This window comes from Oryctolagus cuniculus, chromosome 6 (assembly GCF_051225735.1).
Source record: "Oryctolagus cuniculus isolate XC-2025 breed Fujian yellow rabbit chromosome 6, ASM5122573v1, whole genome shotgun sequence".
NCBI lineage: Eukaryota > Metazoa > Chordata > Mammalia > Lagomorpha > Leporidae > Oryctolagus > Oryctolagus cuniculus.
Genome location: NC_142872.1, coordinates 21368217 through 21387914, shown reverse-complemented (window position 1 = coordinate 21387914; position 19698 = coordinate 21368217). Strand labels below are relative to the sequence as shown.

At 41.5% G+C, this 19698-nt stretch overlaps 1 protein-coding gene across 16 annotated transcripts in view; it reads left to right on the top strand.

Annotated features, from left to right (window-relative positions):
• The window catches only part of RAPGEF6 (Rap guanine nucleotide exchange factor 6), a 200629-nt gene extending 181655 nt beyond the window's left edge, over positions 1–18974 (top strand). For 10 of the 16 annotated variants that reach the window (XM_089335844.1, XM_070076077.2, XM_089335843.1 and 7 more), the window contains 5 exons: positions 1658–1792; positions 8473–8701; positions 10334–10836; positions 14663–14977; positions 15676–18974. In XM_089335844.1, the coding sequence (XP_089191970.1) occupies positions 1658–1792; positions 8473–8701; positions 10334–10836; positions 14663–14977; positions 15676–15701 (1208 nt within the window). In that variant the 3' untranslated portion in view covers positions 15702–18974. Of the gene's footprint in view, positions 1–1657; positions 1793–5453; positions 6172–8472; positions 8702–10333; positions 10837–14662; positions 14978–15675 lie in introns of those variants that run through there. The other 6 variants (XR_016236064.1, XR_016236065.1, XM_089335845.1 and 3 more) reach the window with 3 other exon arrangements.
• Positions 18975–19698: the final 724 nt, after the last annotated feature.

Sequence of the window (19698 nt, the reverse complement as noted above, 5' to 3'; positions counted from 1 at the left end):
ACAGAACCAGGGAAAGAACAAAAGAGGAACTTCTAGCAGAGGCAGTGATAAGGTAAGACTTTGGAAGAAGAAGGTGAAGTCAGTCTCCGAGGTCACTGAGGAAGGAGGTTAACAGGCGGAGGCAAGAAGTTGGTGCCTGCTGAGTGCTGGCTGGGTGTTGGGGGCCCTTTGCTGCCTGAGTGTCCTTTGCGTTTGCAGTGTTGATGGACAGTAATAATGACACCTAAGACTGAGAGGCCACTTCGTGCTGGACACCATTCACATGCCTTCCTGACTGTGTATATTCTTGTCATCTTTAGGTTAGTTGTACAGCATCAGTGATATTTTGCCCTTATTTCATGGAAGGTCAGGGTAGCCCACACACTCCCAGTAGGTCATGGAGCTAGCAGTTGAACCCTGGCCGCTAGCTCTGAAGTACTTGGTTTTACCACTCTATTTAACAGCTCTCTAGGGTGAGAAGGAGTGGTTATAGGTAGGCCACAGTTAGAACTTGCCATGCTAAAGGAAAGTTGTGAGTGGGAAGCCATTGAAGAGATTGGAACGAGGGAAAATTAAGATCCAGTTTATGTTTGAAAAAGATGAGAAGAAAGCACAGTGAGACTGGAGGTAGAGGACCTGGATCCAAGACCTGTTTAACAGTTAAATTGGAAATTGCTTGGGGCTTGGAGTCCTTCAGTGTCTTTGAAATTTAGAATTGTATGCAGAATTGGCAAAGTGTAAGAACTGAAAGAGGGACAAGTTTAACTCTGGTGTCTTGGATATCCTCAATGGAGAGGCAGGGTTCCTTGTACCAGGTGGCTTTCTTAATCTTGCTGTAATGTGGCTTTTATGGATAAATAAAACTTTATTTAATGAACAGTAGTGGGATATACTATGACTTAAATTTTTTCATGATTCCAAGGCTTCTTGTCATCATAGTTGGGCTTACTTTCCTAGTTAAGAAGTGCATCAGTGGCTCTCTGACATTTCTTACAGAAGGCGTATGTAAAAACATCAGTACATTGAACAAAACCATTGCTAAGTTTGACCTATGCTAACCCAGACCAGCTTGGATCCAGAGTAATGAGGGAATGTTTCCAGTGGGCCCCATACTACTTTACTCTAAATTCGTGATTGTTTCTATTGTTTACTTCTCTCCTGTAATGTGAATTTAGTGCTCTTGAAAAGGGCTGGACTGGCAGCCCTGCACCTCTTCTGTATACTCTCAGCACAGACACACCGCAGGTAATGACAGTGCCAGTGTTTCCGCACTGCCCCTGCCACGTGCCTCGTTCTGAGTTGGAGAGGCCACCTCTAAAGGGGGGGAAGAGTTGGAATCCATGCCTTCTGTATTCAGATTGCAAACAAGTATGTCGATTTGGAGGGTGAAGCACCATATGCAGACTGTTAAATTGGTTTCCCTTATGCAAAAAAAGAAGCAAATGATTGAACTATTTTGGTCTGGTCCTTGCTAACAGCTATGTTGTTGAACAAGTAACCTGGAGGTGAGAATCTCTGTGTGCTATTACCTGGTCATTCGGTCCGTTTGTCATTTACACATTTCAGTTCCCTACACTAGCCACTGTGCATCATGGCTTTAGTTACGTAGTGATTTAGGCAGTGACAAACATTTTAATTGTGAAATGATGCTTATCTGCTTCTTTGGTTTTATTTTCAGGTACAAGTTTACCTCAGAAAGTTTTAGGAACAACTGATGAAACAAGCAGTAAGAAACATACGGAAGACACACTCTCTGTGGCATCCTCCTTACACTCTAGTCCTCCTGCCTCACCTCAAGGCTCCCCTCGCAAAAGTAAGACAAACCATTTCAAGCTAATTCTTCTCAGGGCCAGCAATGCTTCTCTGTGTGTATTTTGCACTGTTTAGTCTATAGCAGATAATAGAAAGCACAAAGAAAAGCATAACTGCTGGTGCTTATTTTGGATTGCTCATGTTTGTATTGAAGTGTTCAGATGCTTTTCAGGTATGGTGCTTCAGGTAGCTAGCTCTCCTATGCAAACTGTGATCCTTAACTTTCACAGAGTGCAAGCAAAGATAGGAATGGAGGCAGAAGACATCACCACATTGATCTGCACACAGTTTTTTTTTTTTTTTTTTTTTTTTTTTTACTTTGAAAGGTAGTTACAGAGAGGCAGAAAGAGAGGGAGAGATCTTCCATCCACTGATTCACCCCCCCAAATGGCCGCACTGCCAGACCTGGGCTGATCCGAAGCCAGTGGCCTGGAGCTTCTTCCAGGTCTCCCACACAGGTGCAAGGGCCCAAGGACTTGGGCCAGCTTGCTTTTACAGGCCATAACCGAGAGCTTGATCAGAAGTAGAGCAGCCGAGACTTGAACCGGTGCCCATATGGGATGCCAGCACTACAAGTGGTGCCTTTAGCTGCTGTGCCACAGTGCTGGACCCCAAGAGAGCATTCTTATATCCAGTGGTTCACTTCAAATGGCCTCCACAGCTAGGGCTGGGCCAGGGCAAAGCCAGGAGCTCAGAATTCCGTCCTGGTCTCCTACATGGGTAGCAGAGACCCAAGTACTTGGTCCGTCTTCTGCTACTTTCCCAGGTGCCTTAGCAGGGAGGCATTGGAAGCTAAAGCAACTAGGGCTCAAACCAGTATCCCCCCCCTCCTTTTTTTAAAGATTTTTTTATTTGAAAGGCAGACTTAGAGGGAAAGAGAAAGGAATCTTGTATCTGCTGGTTCACTCCCCAGATAGCCACAATGGTGGGACTGGGGCAGGCCAAAGCCAGGAGCCTGGAACTCCGTTCAGGTCTCCTATGTAGGTGGAAGAGCCCCAAGTACTTGGAACAACATCTTCTGTTTTCCTAGGCATGTTAGCAGGGAGCTAGAAAGGAAGTAGTAGAACAGTCAGGACTGGAACCACCACTCACATGGATTGCTGGCATTGTAGGTAGCTGCTTAACCCACTGCACCACAATGCAGGCCCCATCAAACCGACACTGATAGGGGATGGCAGCCTAACCCACTGCATCACAGCACCATCCCTTATCTGTGAAAATTCAAGATGTTGTCATACATTTGAAGTTTTCTGTAGAATATTTATAAATAAGGCCGGCGCCGTGGCTCAATAGGCTAATCCTCCACCTTGCGGCGCCGGCACACCGGGTTCTAGTCCCGGTCGGGGCGCCGGATTCTATCCCGGTTGCCCCTCTTCCAGGCCAGCTCTCTGCTATGGCCAGGGAGTGCAGTGGAGGATGGCCCAGGTGCTTGGGCCCTGCACCCCATGGGAGACCAGGAAAAGCACCTGGATCCTGGCTCCTGCCATAGGATCAGCGCGGTGCGCCGGCTGCAGCGGCGGCCATTGGAGAGTGAACCAACGGCAAAGGAAGACCTTTCTCTCTCTGTCTCTCTCTCTCACTGTCCACTCTGCCTGTCAAAAAATAAAAAAAAAAAGAAAAAAAAAAAAGAATATTTATAAATAAAAATTTCTACAGGAAATTATTTTTAAACAACTTTAAGGTTTAGAAAAAAGCATATTAGCTTGATGTTTTCCTTTTTTTAAAAGTAATATAGTATTATCTTTTGATTAATCATGATTTAAAATAACCTATACCCTTATGGATTTTTACAATTAAGCTTAGGGAGAACTTTCAAGATGAAAAACATGAAATCCTTATTCATTTCATGCATGTAGATGCCATTTCATGGAAGCGGCAAATGTGGCAAACTAAATAATGCACAGGATGGTACCCGAGCAGAGGGAGGACAACCTTATGAGTTCTAGCAGGAACCATAAGCTTCCAGAACTTGTCTCAGCTCCTGTGGTCTAAATTAAATCTCCTACCCTGGGGTTCATTCTTATTTGTGCCATTTGTGTGGCAGTGATGTCAAAATTGATTCTGTTCCCTGCTAACACTATGTTACTTCAGGCAGTTTATTTGTGAGATCACATTTCCTGCCCGTAAGATGAGGAACAATCCATCTATTTTAGGGACCTCATATAAGATTTAAATAAAATAGTATATGTGAAGCCTGATGCATGCTAAGTGTTTAAGTGTGTGGGAGTTTGTCTTCTCTCCCTGCTCTCTTGCTCAGCTGCCCTTTCCAGCCTCATATGCTTGAGACTGTCTATAATGCGCATTTAGATTTTACTAAGGAAAGCTTAATACAATCAGAACAGATAGTGCATAAAATGCGTGTGCTTCTAAAACAGGTTTCTAATCCTCTGTGAGTCATATACTTGTACACAGCTTTGTAAGACACTCGGAACTCTTTGGTCTCTTTACCTGTCCATGCAGTGCTACCCAAAGTGCCCCTCTTCAGATCCTAGTGAATGAGACTGGCAGAAGTACCTCTAGTCAGACAGGTAGTGCAGGTGAACAGAGCCCATGTGTCCCTAATGCTCATGCTCAGGAAGACTGTCATGTCCCCCACCGCATTATCCTAGTGTCGACAGTTGTCGAATGAAAACCTGGTCGGATCTAATTCGATGTTTTATGCCTGAATGTAGCATGTAAATAGAAGTATCAAGGATAGGAAAACACCCATTGATTGCTTCCTCCTTGCAACAGAAAACCCCCCTCAGCACGGGAACAGAGAAGTCTCTTCTCCTTTATGGCTTCAGTGTGTGGCCAACAATTGATCTTTTTTATAGATTCGAGAGCCTGTCACAGTCAGGTCTAGAATCTTTAGAGATCAAAAGAAGTTCTTCTACTCAAAACTGCTTGATTTTTCCAACAAATGTGCTATCAAAACCACAAATGAATATGATACTTGTGTTTGCACACACAGGTTCTTGCTCATGGTCTGTGATTGAACAAAGTGTCACTACACTGAGTACTTTATTAGGATCTGTTCCTAGTTTTTCTCAATTTTGGAATTAGGTCTTTGTTTGCTAACAATTAAGAAAAAAGCCTATTTGTGTGTTTTGTTAAAAGATAATTTAAATAAGAATATTTAAGAAGTAAAAAGTCAAGAAGTCTTAAACATTCATTTTCCCTAATGTTTAAGAATGGCAGCCTCGCTACCTTGGACTTACAGTAGGATCAGAAATTTTGCTTTATAAATACAGCAGTTATGTATGTTATTTTTATGTCTTACTTGGTTTTAAGTAAGCTTTTACTTAGTAAAATCTAGTTGAAAATTCTATTGACTTTTGCGAAATATTGTTATACTTGTCATGTTCTTCATTATGATATTACTAACATGGCTTGTTTTCTGATAGTTTCTGACAGGAGAAAAGTCTTTTCTCCCATGTTTTCTTGCAATGGCTATTGTGTTTATGGTGTAGTACATTTTCCATGCATTAAAAAAAGGTTGCTGGATTTCAGTTTTTCCTATATTGTCAAGATGTTGTAGTGTTTTTTTTTATTAGAGTATTGGTTTTTATTGACACAAAGTAATTGATAGTTAAGTGTTAAGTATGTAAAAACAAGACTGATTGTGATTGACTGGAAAGAATTAAATGACCGTGACAGGGTTTTTGCATTTTTCCCTCCAGTTGGCAGTTTTCTCTCTGATCCCAGCCTCCAGCTGCACCTCTCAGGGTCTTCCTCAGCCCCTCCCCGTGAGTCCAGCACCAGCATCAGTGGCCTGAGCTGCCCCGGAATAGGTGGGGTTTACTTGCAAAAGAAAATCCTTCAGATTACCAGGAGCACAGCCAAAAGACCAGACAGTTCCAAGAAGGCCACTGAGGAGAATAGAGACAGGACAAGTTGTGAGAACACAAGCAGGAAAAGAATGACATCCCCGTTTAGAAGATTTAGGGAAAGAACTCTTTCAAGGGAGAGACTAGTCAACAGCAAAAAAGAGGACGCAGATCACAAGCAAGCTGCAGACAGCTGTGAGCAAGTGAAGGATGTTGGAAGCAACATCAAAGATGAGAAAGGGAATGACATCTGCAATTCAAATAGCCGAGGCAACAGTAACAGTTTAAACTGCTTCTACACACGGTTCAAGTCTAAGAGGAGAAAGACGCTCTGACGAAGTTCCTTCAGTTTATTAATGTAAATGTAGCTTAAATTAAGCCCTTTGTCAAACCAAGATTGGGAGACAACTCAGTAAAATGCTATTACTTATACAAATAAAAATAAAAGATATTATTTTTATAAGCATTTTATATTTAATATACAGGTTCTGTAGCACAGTCATATTGATTGAAAGTGCCTTATTTGTACATGTTATTTCTCTAATGTATTGAGTTAGTAAACTTTGTGTTCTGATTTTTTGTAGTTGCCTTTATTTCCTCCTGCTAGCAACTGGGTGTGTGAATGAAATTACTAGAGGGAATTTTTAGGAACCAGTAGTCACTCTGAAACCTCCAATGACAATCTGGTCAGAATTTGCCTCAAGAGAATTTTATTGCCACAGTAGTGCTTCAGCTGCTTTATAAGCTAAAGACAATAGAAGTATGGAAGAGCAAGAAATTGCACCTTGTTCACGTACACTTTGTGTATCACATACTTTTCACATTTTTCTGATTGGGGGAGGAGGAGCTAATCTCAATATAGCAGGTTCAAAATCATCTAGAAAACTTGTTCTAAAACTACAATTACTCTGTCTAACCACAGACATCATAAATTTGAATTTTCAAAACTGGCCCAGCAGTATATATATATATATTTTAATAAGCTCTCTAGGTGATTTTTAGACTTGATTATATTTGTTTTAAATTTTTATTTATTTTCATTTTATTTGAAAGGCAGAGGAAGAGATCCATTCATCCACCAGTTTACTACTCAAATGCCAGCAGCAGCCAAGGCTGGATTAGGACAGGCCAAAGCTAGGAACCGAGAACTGAGTCCAGGTCTCCCACAGTGGGTGTCAGGGACCCAAATACTTGATCAATCCCTGGCTGCCTCCTAGGGTACACATTATCTGGAAGTTAGAATCAAAAGGTGAGCCAGGACTCAAACCCAGGTACTCCAGTATGGGATGCAAACAGTGAAGCAAATCTGTTCTATAAAATAAAAGAAAAACGATTTTTCTTTACAGGTAGAAATTTTTTTCCTGTTTTTTTGCAAAATTAATTGCATCTGTTTTCTTGGTTATCTTAAAAAAGCAACATTGACAGATGGCAGTGATCCCGTGTTCAGAGCTGTGAGATACATTTCAGGAGGGACTGAGTTGTCTGGATTTACCCTGCTCCAGACCCCATGAACCAGGTCTAAATCACATTTTCTGGGTCTGAATTTTTCTCTCTGAAATAGTTAATGAAACTACTTAATAAGGTTACTGTGCGACAGTTATTGTCCATAATGGCTTGCGTTTTATGTGAATAAATTCCAAGATCCTTAAAGCAGAGAAAGACCTGTGCACGCAGGTTGTTATCTTGGTTCTCCTAGCTTGTAGAAACTGTGGCCCTGAGAATTCCAATAACACAACCAAAGCCTGTAGTTCTGAGTGAGGTTGGCAGGCTTTTTTGATTCAAAGGTCATGCGGCTATTGTGCCCACTGCCATTTGTGAACAAGACAATAGTGCTTTTCTTTTGTCAAGATTAATGAGAGCATTTTTTTTAATCCTAAATAAAAGTTTCGTCGTGTCTTCATTTCTCAAAATAGACTATTACATACATTTAACCATCATGCTGCATACTTGGTTTTGGATCCTTCCACCTCACTCCATCCTTACCCCTTCATTCCAAAAAATGCAGAGGAAAATCTCTCTAACCATCTGCTGTGCAGTGTCAGAGAAAAACATAAACATGTAGACACTGGATTTTTCATAACACATTCTTAAATTTGTCAACTCAACTGTTTAATTCTACATGTTGATGAGGAAAAGGGAAATGTGTAAAATTAGGTCCAAATCTAAAATAATTAATTTAAAAATAATAAAACAGTGGCTCTCAGTTTGAGGCAAGCCTTCTTAGGTAGCATAAGCAGAGTACCTAGGGTAAGTATATTAGTTTGAAAAAGCAAAAATAGAATTCTTTCCCTTGAATCCTGACTTCCATCCTCATCCCTAGTGAAAAGTGGAATTTGTTTATTTGAAAGGTGGAATGAAACAGAGGGGAGGAGAGAGGTGTCTTTTGTCTACTGGTTCACTCCCCAAATGGCAAGGCCAAAGCCAGGAACCAGGTACTCTGTCCAGGTCTCCTACATGGGATTCAGGGACCCAAACACTTGGACCATCTTCTGCTGCCTTCCCAGACACATTAACCCGAAACTGGATCAAAAGCAGTGTAGTTGGGGCACAAACCAGCTCTCCAGTATGGAATGCCGGCATCATAAACAGCTGTCTAACCCACTGCAGCACACCATTGGCTCCCTAGGCTAATCTTAGTGATACTGTATTTTTATTTTCTTTTTCTTGAATATGGAGTTGGTTTGATGTGGTATGGGTAGATAGGTTAATGGCTGTGTAGGGAAATGTGTGGAGAAAATTGACACCATTACGTCTATTTGGATGGAAACTGAAACTGCTGTTGTCTTTTCTTCTTTTTTTCTTTATCCTCTCTGGCTATCCCCATCACTTATTCCCTGTTTTGTAGTTTGATAATTGTTGTTTTCTTGTTCAGGTTACACACTTACTCCATCAGCTAAATCTGACAACTTCTCTGACTCCAGCCACAGTGAGATTTCTTCACGGTCCAGCATCGTGAGCAATTGTTCTGTGGACTCCATGTCTGCAGCTCTTCAGGATGAACGGTGTTCCTCGCAGGTCCTGACAGTCCCTGAATCCACCAGAACATTGGAAAAGACAGAGCACCCCTCAGGAACAGGAGACCATAGTCATCATGGTCCTGGGTAAAAAATCCTTGTCTGTATGACCACAAAACCCAAGTCAAGTGGCCTTTGTCAAAAATGCTCCTCCATTGGAACTTTCCCTCCTTTTCTGCATGGTATCTATGCAGGCTCCATAAAAACAGAGTGCCAAGAACATGTTTTAGTACTGAATATAGACATAAGTACTCTTTTGAAAGATGTATTGTTGCTAATTTTTAAAGTGCTAATGAATTCAGTTAGCTTCCTATTATTATGTATATTTTCAATCACTAACCCAAAATTGCACTTGTTATTGTTAAAAGGGGAGGTTGTTCTTGAAATTCTGGCTGTAAGGGTAGAGGTTATGTTAGGTGAAGTACACCCAATTGTGTGCATTGTTAACAGGTTGGGTGACTAGGTGTAGTGCTTATTTTGCTTTCTGTTAGTGTAATTTGGAGAATAAAAAATAATCAGCTAGCAAAGGCTAAATTTTTTATTTATTTTACTTTTTTTTCAGACATAGAGCATGTTCCTATCTACTTGTTCACTCCCCAGATGACTGCAGTGGCCCTGGCTGGTCTGAGCCAAAGCTAGGATCTTGAGTTAGTGGAGGTCTCCTACATGGGTGGCAGGGACCCAGTCAGTCAGCTGAGGCAGCAGAGCTTCTTCCCAGTGTCTTCATTAGCAGGAAGCTGGACTTGGATGCTTGAGCTGTGCATCAAAGCCAGGTTTTGATATGGAATGTTGGCATCGCAACTGGCATTTTAACCACTGGCTAAATGGCCACCTTAATTTGAAAAATTTTTAACTCTACGTTTCTGTTTAGAGTTAAACAAAATGGAAATCTTTGAGAAAACATAAAAAAACTTGGTTCTACACTGATAAATGCTGTTTCTGTAAACCAAAGTTCAGCAGACTCTTCTTTAAAAGTTAGTATAGTTTTCAGATTATAGTATCTCTGTTGTACCTCTTCTGCTGTTGTTACATCAATACAAGCATCAACTATATAGAAAACAAGACATTTTATTAATAAACAATCAGAGGACCAGAATTGACCTTAGCTGTAGTTTCCTGACCCCCTGCCTATAGAGTATAGCTCTGAGTCAGGGATCGAGAAACTTTTTGTTTGTTTTTTGTTAAAGCCCAGACAGCAAATATTTTAGCTTTAGCAAGGTATTTATCTCTCTGTTGGGTTTTGTTATGTTTAAACCTTTCAAAATCTAAAATACCATTCTTTGTTTTGATGCAAAAACAGGCTGTTGGCTAAATTTGGCCTACAAGCCCTATTTTGAGGACCCTCCTCCTAAAAATGATAAACTGATTTGGTGAGTAGTTGAGGAAGTTATTATTGCTTGGCATTCTACAAGGCTAAGCTAAAATAAAATATGGTTCCTCAAGTTGGAAATTATTAATTCTGTATACATAGGACACAGTATATTCACCAGTTGTTTTGTTGACCGTGACTGAAGATGTGCACTTAATTTTATTCATTTCAAACCTCACCTTAGTATTTGAGAGATTGTGAGAAAACTTTGCTGACAAGCATTTGAGTTTGTTCATTATGCTATGCATGTTTCATACTTTGTTGTAGCAAGTAGTACACACATGGAGAAAGGAAAGTTTTTCCAGTAAGCCAATAAATTACTTCTAATTGGATCTTATTTCCAATTTTAGGGGCACACTCTCGAAGCCATCTCTAATCAAGGGTCTAGCTGTGTCATCTTCCATGAGCAGTGAAGAGATTTCTCATGAACATATCATTATAGAAGCAGCTGACAGTGGTCGTGGAAGTTGGACTTCCTGTTCCTCCAGTTCACATGACAATTTCCAAAGCCTTCCAAACCCAAAAAGCTGGGATTTTTTGAACTCTTACAGACATACCCATTTGGATGACCCCATTGCTGAAGTGGAACCCACTGACTGTGAGTCATATTCCTGTCCTAAAGGTTGCTCTAGAACTTGCAGTCAGTGTAAAGGAAGCCTTGAGAGTAATCGCTCGAGACAGAGTTGGGCCTCCTCCAGTTCTCTGTCTGACACATTCGAGCCAAACTATGGGACAGTTAAACGGAGAGTATTGGAGAGTGGCCCTGCCGAGTCCACTGAAGGCATGGACTCCAAGGATGCCACCGACCCAGTTTATAAAACTGTCACTTCAAGTACAGAGAAGGGCCTGATTGGTAAGTTGTGTTATTTTTAATTGCATCTTTGGTATTGAGAAATTAAGTGGTAAAAATATGGCATTGGGAAATCTTGGCTTAGAATTTTACTCCTTTGAACTTTTTCCACAAGTTATTTCCCCAGAGTTCAAATGAAAAGTTTGGTATGAAGGTATTTCATTAAGGGAATAGGTTGGTTTCTATTGTTTTTAAAATGTGTTTGTTCTAATTGAAGAATATCACAGTACTATGCAGAAATAATGCAGGGATTATTCCCTTTTGTCACCTCTTCAAGTGTTTTGACTGCGATTGCTACCTGTGATAGGAGCTTTATATCTTCTGTTACTGGTAGTTAGTGAAAATAAAAGGAAATGTGATGAAGTCCAAAACACTTTGCATGTATTTGCCTGGATGTACATCATAAGTGTTTGTGATTTCATTCTAAGCTTTTTTAGTGCATTTTGGTATTTAGCCATCAAATATTTTTGTGTGTCTTCTGTGATGTGTATATACTTGGATAGAACAGCTCCTGGTTTTCTATTAATGTAGAATGACTATACATACTTTGTGTTTTTTAAGATTTCTTTAGGGGCTGGCATTGTGGCAAAGTGGATTAAGCTGCTGCCTATGACGCCCATATTGCATTTGGGTGCCAATTTGAGTCCTGGCTGCTCCGTCGGTGATTCAGCTCCCTGCTAATTGGTTTGCAGAAGATGGCCCCAGTGCTTGGGCCCCTGCACCCTTGTAGGAGATCTGGCTGAAGCTCCTGATTGATCTCTGTCTCTCCCTCCCTTACTTTTAAAATAAGGTTTTATTTATTTGAAACAGCAACAGAGAGGGAGACAACAAGAAATCTTCATTTGCTAGTTCACTCTCCAGATGGCTGCAACAGCCAGGTCTGGGACAGGCCAAAAACAGGAACTAGGAACTCCATCCCGGGCTCCCATATCGGTGGCAGGAACCCAGTTATTTGGTTCCTCCTCTGCTAACTTCCCAGGAGCATTAACAGGTAACTGGATAGGAGGAAAGCACTCAGGGCTCAAACCGGAGCTTGATAGAGGATTCCAGTGTCAACAGAGGTGGCTTAACGCACTGGGCCACAATGCTGGCCCCTACTTTGAATCAGTATTATCATAGTCTCTCTTAATTCTATAGGATATTCAGGATGGTTACATTCAGTTATTAAAATTTAAAGAGAAACACACTGATCTTTTAGATGTCAGATTGCATTATGAAGTCGAATTTTAGTTCATTCATGTTTGCAAGGATTTTTTCATTATAAAAGAGCTTTTTTTTATTTTTGGCAAGTCAGAGTTACAAGAGAAGAAGGGACAGAGTAAGCAAGAGAGATCTTGCATCTGCTCATTCCCTCCCAAGTTGGCCACAACGGCCAGGGCCGGGCTTGGCTGACGTCAGGGGTGAGAAAATGTCTGGTTCTATCACATGGGTGGCACAGGACCAAGTACTTGGCCGTTTTCCACTGCTTTCCCAGGCCTTTAGCATGGAGCTGGATGGCAAGTGAAGCAGCCAGGACATGAACCGACACCCTTATGGGATGGCAGCATTATAGACTGTGGCTTTCCCTTCTAAGCCACCACACAAGCCACTATTATTATTACTTGTACTGGTATTATTATTATTATTATTATTAAAGCCTACTTTTAGCAATACTATTACCCAGACTTCCTTTACATCTGTAGATTAATAAAATTTAACTCCTAAAACACAGTAATCACTCAATCACTCAACAGTTAAGACTTCCTCTAAGACTATTCCCAAGGCAGCTTATGTACAGACATACACTACTGAGGAACAAATGAAGGTCTGGTCTTTAACAGGAAGCCAGAGTCAGGAACCAGGGCTGGTATCAAACCCAAGTACTCCCAATATCTGATATAGGCCAAATGCCCACCCTTCATGGTACTTATTTCTTTTTTAAAGATGTATTTATTCATTGATTCATTCATTTATTTAAAAGGTAGCATTGGGAAAGGGGTGGGGGGGCAAGTGTGCCCATGCTTCCATCTACTGGATGACTTCCCAGATGGTTGTCACAGTCAGGCCAAAGCCAGGAGCCAGGAATTCCCTCCTCGTGGGTGGCAGGGGCCCAAGTGCTAGAGCACCTTCTGCTGTTTTCTCAAGTGCATTGACATGGAGTTGCACTAGCAGAGCAGCTAGGACTCTATGGGATGCCGGTGTTGCAAGCTACAGTTCAGTCCCTGCACTGTCACAATGACCCCTAATGGTTATTTTTTAAAGTATTTTGTCTGTACAGGTAGTTGCATTGTAAAAGTCACTTGTTCAATCAACATGTATTCAGATCCATTCCTCCGTTGGATTTTTTAAGATTTATTTATTTATTTGAAAGTCCGAGTTACACAGAGAGAAGAGAGGCAGAGAGAGAGAGAGAGAAGTCTTCCATCCATTGGTTCACTCCCCAGATGGCTGCAGCTATATTGATCTGAAGCCAGGAGCTTCTTCTGGGTCTCCCATGTGGGTGCGGGAGCCCAAAGACTTGGGCCATCTTCTACTGCTTTCCCAGGCCATAGCAGAGAGCCGGATCGGAAGTGGAGCAACCAGGACCTGAACCAGCACCCTTTTGGGATGCCGGCGCTTCAGGCCAGGACTTTAACCCACTACGCCACAGTGCCGGCCCCCAAGTAATTTTTTTTTTTTTTTTAAGATTTGTTTATTTACTTGAAAGATGAGTTATAGAGAGGGAGGGACAGTATACTGGTTAACTCCCCAAATGGCCCCAATGGCCAGAGCTGGGCCAGGCTGATGCCAGGAGTTCCTTCCAGATCTGCCACATGGGTGCTGAGTTCTAAGGACTTGGGCCATCCTCTGCTGCCTTCCCAGGCACATCAGCAGGAAGCTGGCTCAGATGTGGAGCAGTTCCAACTCAAATCGGCATCTGTATGGGATGCCGGCACCACAGGCAAGTGGCTTTACCCACTACGCCACAGCACCAGTCTTGTTGTCTTTAGTGTCCACCAAAAATCAGAGAAATTTAAGGTGAATTTCCAAAAATTAGGTTTTTTTTCCTTGTTCTCCACTTAATCATAAAGCAAATGTTAGTAGGTACCTGAAGGAGTTTTTCTTTATCAAGAGTGGTAAAGTTAATTGCCCAGACTGGTAATGGGTCTCGAGAAGTGCCAGCTAACAATGGATTCTGTTTCAGGAAGATTGTGAAAAGACCCTGAACCACATGGCCCCATGGCCCCATGGATCCCATCATTTCTAAATCGTGAATGACTGAGAGAGAGAGAGAGAGCTTCTATTAGCTGGTTTACCACCCAGATAGCTACCATGGCCAGGGCTAGGCCAGATCCAAGCCAGGAACCTGGCACTTCATCTCAATCTCCCGTGTTAGTGGCAGGGGCCCAAGTACCTGGGCCATCTTCTTTTTTCCCAGGCCATTGGCAGGGAGCCAGATCAGAAGTGGAGCAGCCATGACCCGAATAAGTGGTATGATGTGGGGTGCCCACTATAGCACAACACCAGCCCCTAGGGTGAACTTTTAAATGTTTCTGACTTGGTTACATTTAGGGCCAGTGTTCAAGAGTTTATCAGACGTTTGTGTGATAATGAAGAAGGAAGCTTGTCATCAGCATCACCTTCATCTCTTTTCTAACTTGATGTTTATAAAACCATAATGCAGTTTATGTATTTTACAAATAGGGTTAAATATTAAGTTTATTAAGCTTTTTAAAAATGTTTTAAATCTTTCATTGATTTCAGATTTATTCACTTTAAGTTCTGTTTTGCCATCATAATAAGTCTCATGGTTTTTTGTTTGTTTCTCATATTTTTCATTAACATTTCCATTGTTTATTTTTCATACCAGTGTACTGTGTCACCTCACCCAAGAAGGACAATAGGTATAGGGAGCCACCTCCCACTCCTCCAGGATATATGGGAATTTCTTTAGCCGACCTAAAGGAAGGACCCCACCCGCACCTAAAACCTCCAGATTATAGTGTGGCAGTGCAGAGGTCCAAGATGATGCAAAACAGCCTCTCTAGACTGCCACCAGCTTCTCCCAGTAGCAACCCTGTGGCCTGTGTTTCATCAACGATTCTAACTCAGCCTCAGAGGCAGAATCCACAGCCATCACATCCCAAGTTAGCAGATGTGACTGATGCAGACAGCGAAGCAGATGGTATGTTGACACAGCACCCTAATGGCTCCTAAATGAACTGCTGAAGACACTAGATGCTCTTTACTCTGATACTTTTTATTAGTAATGTTTTCCTTAAGTGCCTTAGAAATCTCTGGTAAAAAAGATGAGAAAACCCCATGTGGTGGTGTGGTTCTGAGGTGGAGCTGACAGGCTGCTGGTGTCTGTGTGCCCAGCACCCTGGTGCCGGCTCTCACAGAGCCCTCCTGCCTCCGGTAGAGCAGCAGCGCCCTCCAGCAGGATGCGTGGAGAGAAGGCACTGGATGGGAGTGGAAGTGTGTTTTATGTTAATGCGTGCAAACTTAGGACTGGGCTTCAGGTGCCAGGAGACCTGGAATAATGCTGTTAGTGTTCTGCCTCCTAACAGTAAATGCCACCTTGACTTTGCAGCTGTAGCAACAGCCTGAGTAGTGGTTGACTTTATTAAAAATGAAGTTTACCCTTTTAAACAAGTAATAAAGTGATGTGAAAACACTTATGAGGCTGTAGTTTATCATCAACATTCAGTGTGGTCAAAAATTAGAAATGTCATTACAGTAAAACCTGGGCCTTGATACGGGATATTCAAGAGGATCTCTTGGTTGAAATTGACATAATTGTATAAACAGATAAAATTAGATTATTTTCTTCATTAGTATGCTGCTCTACCAGTAAATTTTGTTTTTATTTTTTATTTTCAGAAAACGAACAAGTTTCAGCAGTGTAGCCTTTGGATGCCCCTTTTGAAGACCACCGAAAGACACAGCGGAGCTGGCAGAACCACGTCATCCCACAGGCCGTTGCCAACCAATAGCTTGCTGCTACAACTAACCCAGAGGTTTCGTCCCCTGTTCTCTGAACAGTGAGATAGACCCGAGTCATCCTTTCTTTCATGTAATCCCTGCAGACAGTTTCCTCAGCTGTAGATGCTGTGCCTGGAGACGCTGCACGCCAGAACTGCCTTGGGACCACAGTTACAGAACAAATTCAAACTCAGAGTCATCCCCGTGTATATCACTGTAGATTTTCCTTTAACAAGTAATTTTTTTAATAGTGGTATTATTTTTTCCAAGCCATAGCTTGGGCTTATGAACATATTCAGAATGTCTGCCAATACCAAGGATATTCTTAGGTATTTGAAGAGTAACTTATTATTTAAGCTATTGTGTTTGTGTTTGCGTTTGGGAGCTCTTGCTAGTTGATGTTTAGGGTTGAGGCTGTAAAACTGTCTCTGGTCTGACCCAACAGAGGTCACCTGTAGGGAGACGGCACGCTTGCCTGTGCAGAGATGTGACTTGCTCCGGAGCACCGTGCAATGTAGGGCTCAGTGGAGTGGACAGGAAGCCCTTTGCCACTGAGGTGTCGGGAGCCTGCTGCTCGTGGGAAGGCCAGACGCGGCTGCCACAGGATTTCTGATCAGTCCTTTGGGAAAAGAGGGAGGTGATACAATGGAGCTTGTCGGAACTGTACTTTCCAGAAATCCAAATGTTGATGTTTGATGTTTAATGACATGTCTGAATTCTTGAAGTGAAAAATCATGCTGTATCTAATGGTAACTGAAAGTATAAAGCTATACACCCATTCAGTAGAGAACTCTATGGAAAACCTATCATGAAGTTTCTCTCAGATAAGGAGTTCTTTTCTCTTTTTAAAGGAGAAAAGGTGTTAGATGTTCATAGGTGTTAGGGTCACAAAGATGAATTTGTGTGTCTTCTGCAGCGTACGTACCACCCCACCTCGTACCCAGTCTGCATAATAAAGCTTGCAGCTTTCGGCTCCCGAGAGTCGTGCTTAGGAACCCGCCAGGGTAGAATTGGTTGAAAATACGTGGGAGAAACAGAAGCTAGAATTGCAGAAATGATTGTCTTGATTCTCATTTAGGCCTTGAGAGGACTTACCTTTCCATTCTCCGTGGGCATGGCATTCTTACTTTCATTATTAAAATTTCTGTAACTGTTTACTAGATGAGGCAGATTCCTCACATTTTTATATAACACTTGCTGTGTGTATTAAGTTTAAAATTTTTCATTTGCTTTTCAAGCATAAAGCCAAGTAAGAGTCTCATAGACTTCAGTGACTGCCAAAAAAAAAAAAGAAGAAAAAGAAAAGCCAAAGTCACAGAGGTACACTCACTACCCAAGCTAAACTTGGAGCTGGAATGGATCTGCTTCATAGTAGATTGGTCAGACATGACTTCTGTTGTAATAGTTTGCTCTTTTCCCCAAGCTGTGTCTTCCTCTCTCTGTTTTCCTGCCTGTTTCCTTTATTTTAAAATAGTGACTCACTTCCAAATGATAAATGTTAATAGTTTGCGTCCCCATCAAAAATGATTATGTCTTTATTTTAGGAAAAATAGCATGCCTGAAAAATCCCCCTGAAAGGAGGCAGGGCGGGGAGGAACATGGCCCTGAAACATAAGCCTTAGAAATTCAGTGTGATAGAAGGAAGCAGGCAGATTCCATAGCTTTCTTGGCCCTTTGAAGTGGGCAGTATCCTGAATCAAAAATCCTGGTTTGAATATCACACTGTGGTGATGTGGCCCATGATCAGCAGTCTTCCATTACAGATTTTTTTTTCCTTCACTGCTTTACACAGTATTGTTTTCATGTCCACAGCAAAACAAAGTGGAAAATATTTTTGCTATAACTACCTTTTTTTTTAAATCAACTTTGGGTATCTATTTTTGCCATTTTATATCCAGTACTCAAGAAAAAATGTGCTTTGTGCACAGTATCTGTTTATTTAGCAGGTCTTTCAAACCAAATGGAAGCCTTATGTGTCTTTATCCTTACTGATGTAAATAATACCCTGGGCGGAGAGTTTTGGTTTTGGACTTGCACATTATAGCTGCCTTTGTTTTATTTTGCTTTAACTGTGTGAGTGTTTGGATCAGCTGATCACATTGATCAGGAACTAAAGCCAAATGCTTTGTGGTTTGGTATGTTTGAATCTCTCAAAAACTCATGAGGTTTTGATTTTTGTATTTTAATTTGGGGTAACTTTTACCCCTTTGGGTTTTTCATAGGACTAAAACAAGGGAAGCCTTAACATGTATTCTCTCGGATTCCAAGTCCCCATTTGTCTTTAGTTGATTTGTGGCTTTAATGAAGAGACGAGTTGCCCTGTCTTCCCATTGACAACTCTGCATCTATGAGAGCAACTGAAGCAGTAAACCCTCGTGCAAACTCCTGCCGATTACTGCGTTACATACTTTCGTTAGTCTTTTGAGATCAGCAGTTTCTCCAAATGCTTTCAAAATAATCTTTGGGGAGAAAAAACCCTTTTATGGATTTTCCTAAAGGTGGTAATTCCCATATCATCATCATTTGTGTCCCCTCCTAGAGGGTATCTCCAGGCTGCAAATGTCGCAATACTCTTGAGGATATCTAAGAACAAACCTAAATTTTATCAAGTTCTTTCCCCTACATAGGAAAAGGGGAAAGTTGCCTTGTTTGGTTAAAATAATGATTTGTTATTCTGATAGAATTTTAAGTTTCAAAAAAAAATGTGATGTTAAGGAATGTGTGTCCACTTAGTATAGCCTTAAAGGCTAGGAAGAGGGGCTGAATCTCCAGAAAAGTGTCAAAGTTTTCAAACTTAACCTTGAATCCTAGTTCACCTTCAGCTTTTGTTTTGCTTTCTTAAGGCTTCTTTATTTTTCATACACATGATGCAGTTGAACTTAATTGTTTAAAATTGAAACATGTAAGCTTATCAGCAAAAGACAAAAATAAAATTGCACAGTTGTAATAATCAAATAACAATTGTACTGCACAATTCCATGATTGTAAGGTATCCTGTAACAAGCAATGTTGTCTCCTATTTTTTGATACCTCTTAAACTTATGTCTTTTAGAAAGACAGTGCCTCTGTATGCTTTTTGTATTTTTACTGAGTGTAAATATTTGTTATATTTTTGGTTAAGAGAATGTAAAAGTACCATTTATTATTATCATATCTAATACATTGGTGGAATCAATAAAGAATCTACATTAACTTTCTCCATATCTTATTATAAATGGGTGGTCCCGACTGAGTGACTGTACCCGTCATTTAGTGGTTCCAGTCTGTGATCCGCGTTGATGTGAACACTGTATTTTGTGTCTCTAGAGAAATTGGAGTGGCCCAGTTACTGTCAGACAGAATCTGTGAAATGCCTAGTTGTTGTTTAGATAAAGGCAGTCGTGTTTGATTGCCAACCAGAGAACAGTGGCTTAAACTCTACTGGGACACACAAGTTCACAGGCAAACTATCCAGGCTCAGATAGTAGCTCCAGTCCTGTGGAAGACTTGCATCCTGACTCCCAAAGGCATCATCTCAGTGCTTCCAGAAGGACAGAGAAGGGAGTCTTAGGGGGAAAGGTGTCAATGTGTTTCTGCTTACCTCTCATCAGAACCAGGTTGTGTGACCAGTAGCTGCAGGGAACCTGAGAAATGATCTATTTTAGCCGAGCAGCTGGTGTCCAAACAAAATGAGAATTGGTGTCAGTGATGAAGGAGAGAATAGATCTGAGGAGGGGCTGCCACACGTGCCTGCGTGCACCGTGTGGGGCAGTGCATGCAAACGCAGCCACCCAGTCTAGGGGATCACCCCCCAGGACTCTGGCCAAGGAGGAGATCTGCTGTAAGGCCCTGTGCAAAACCTTCCCCCATTCACTCCTCCCAGCGAAACACACACATACTTCGTGGCCATTTCTCCACAGTCTCACCATTCATTCCATTATT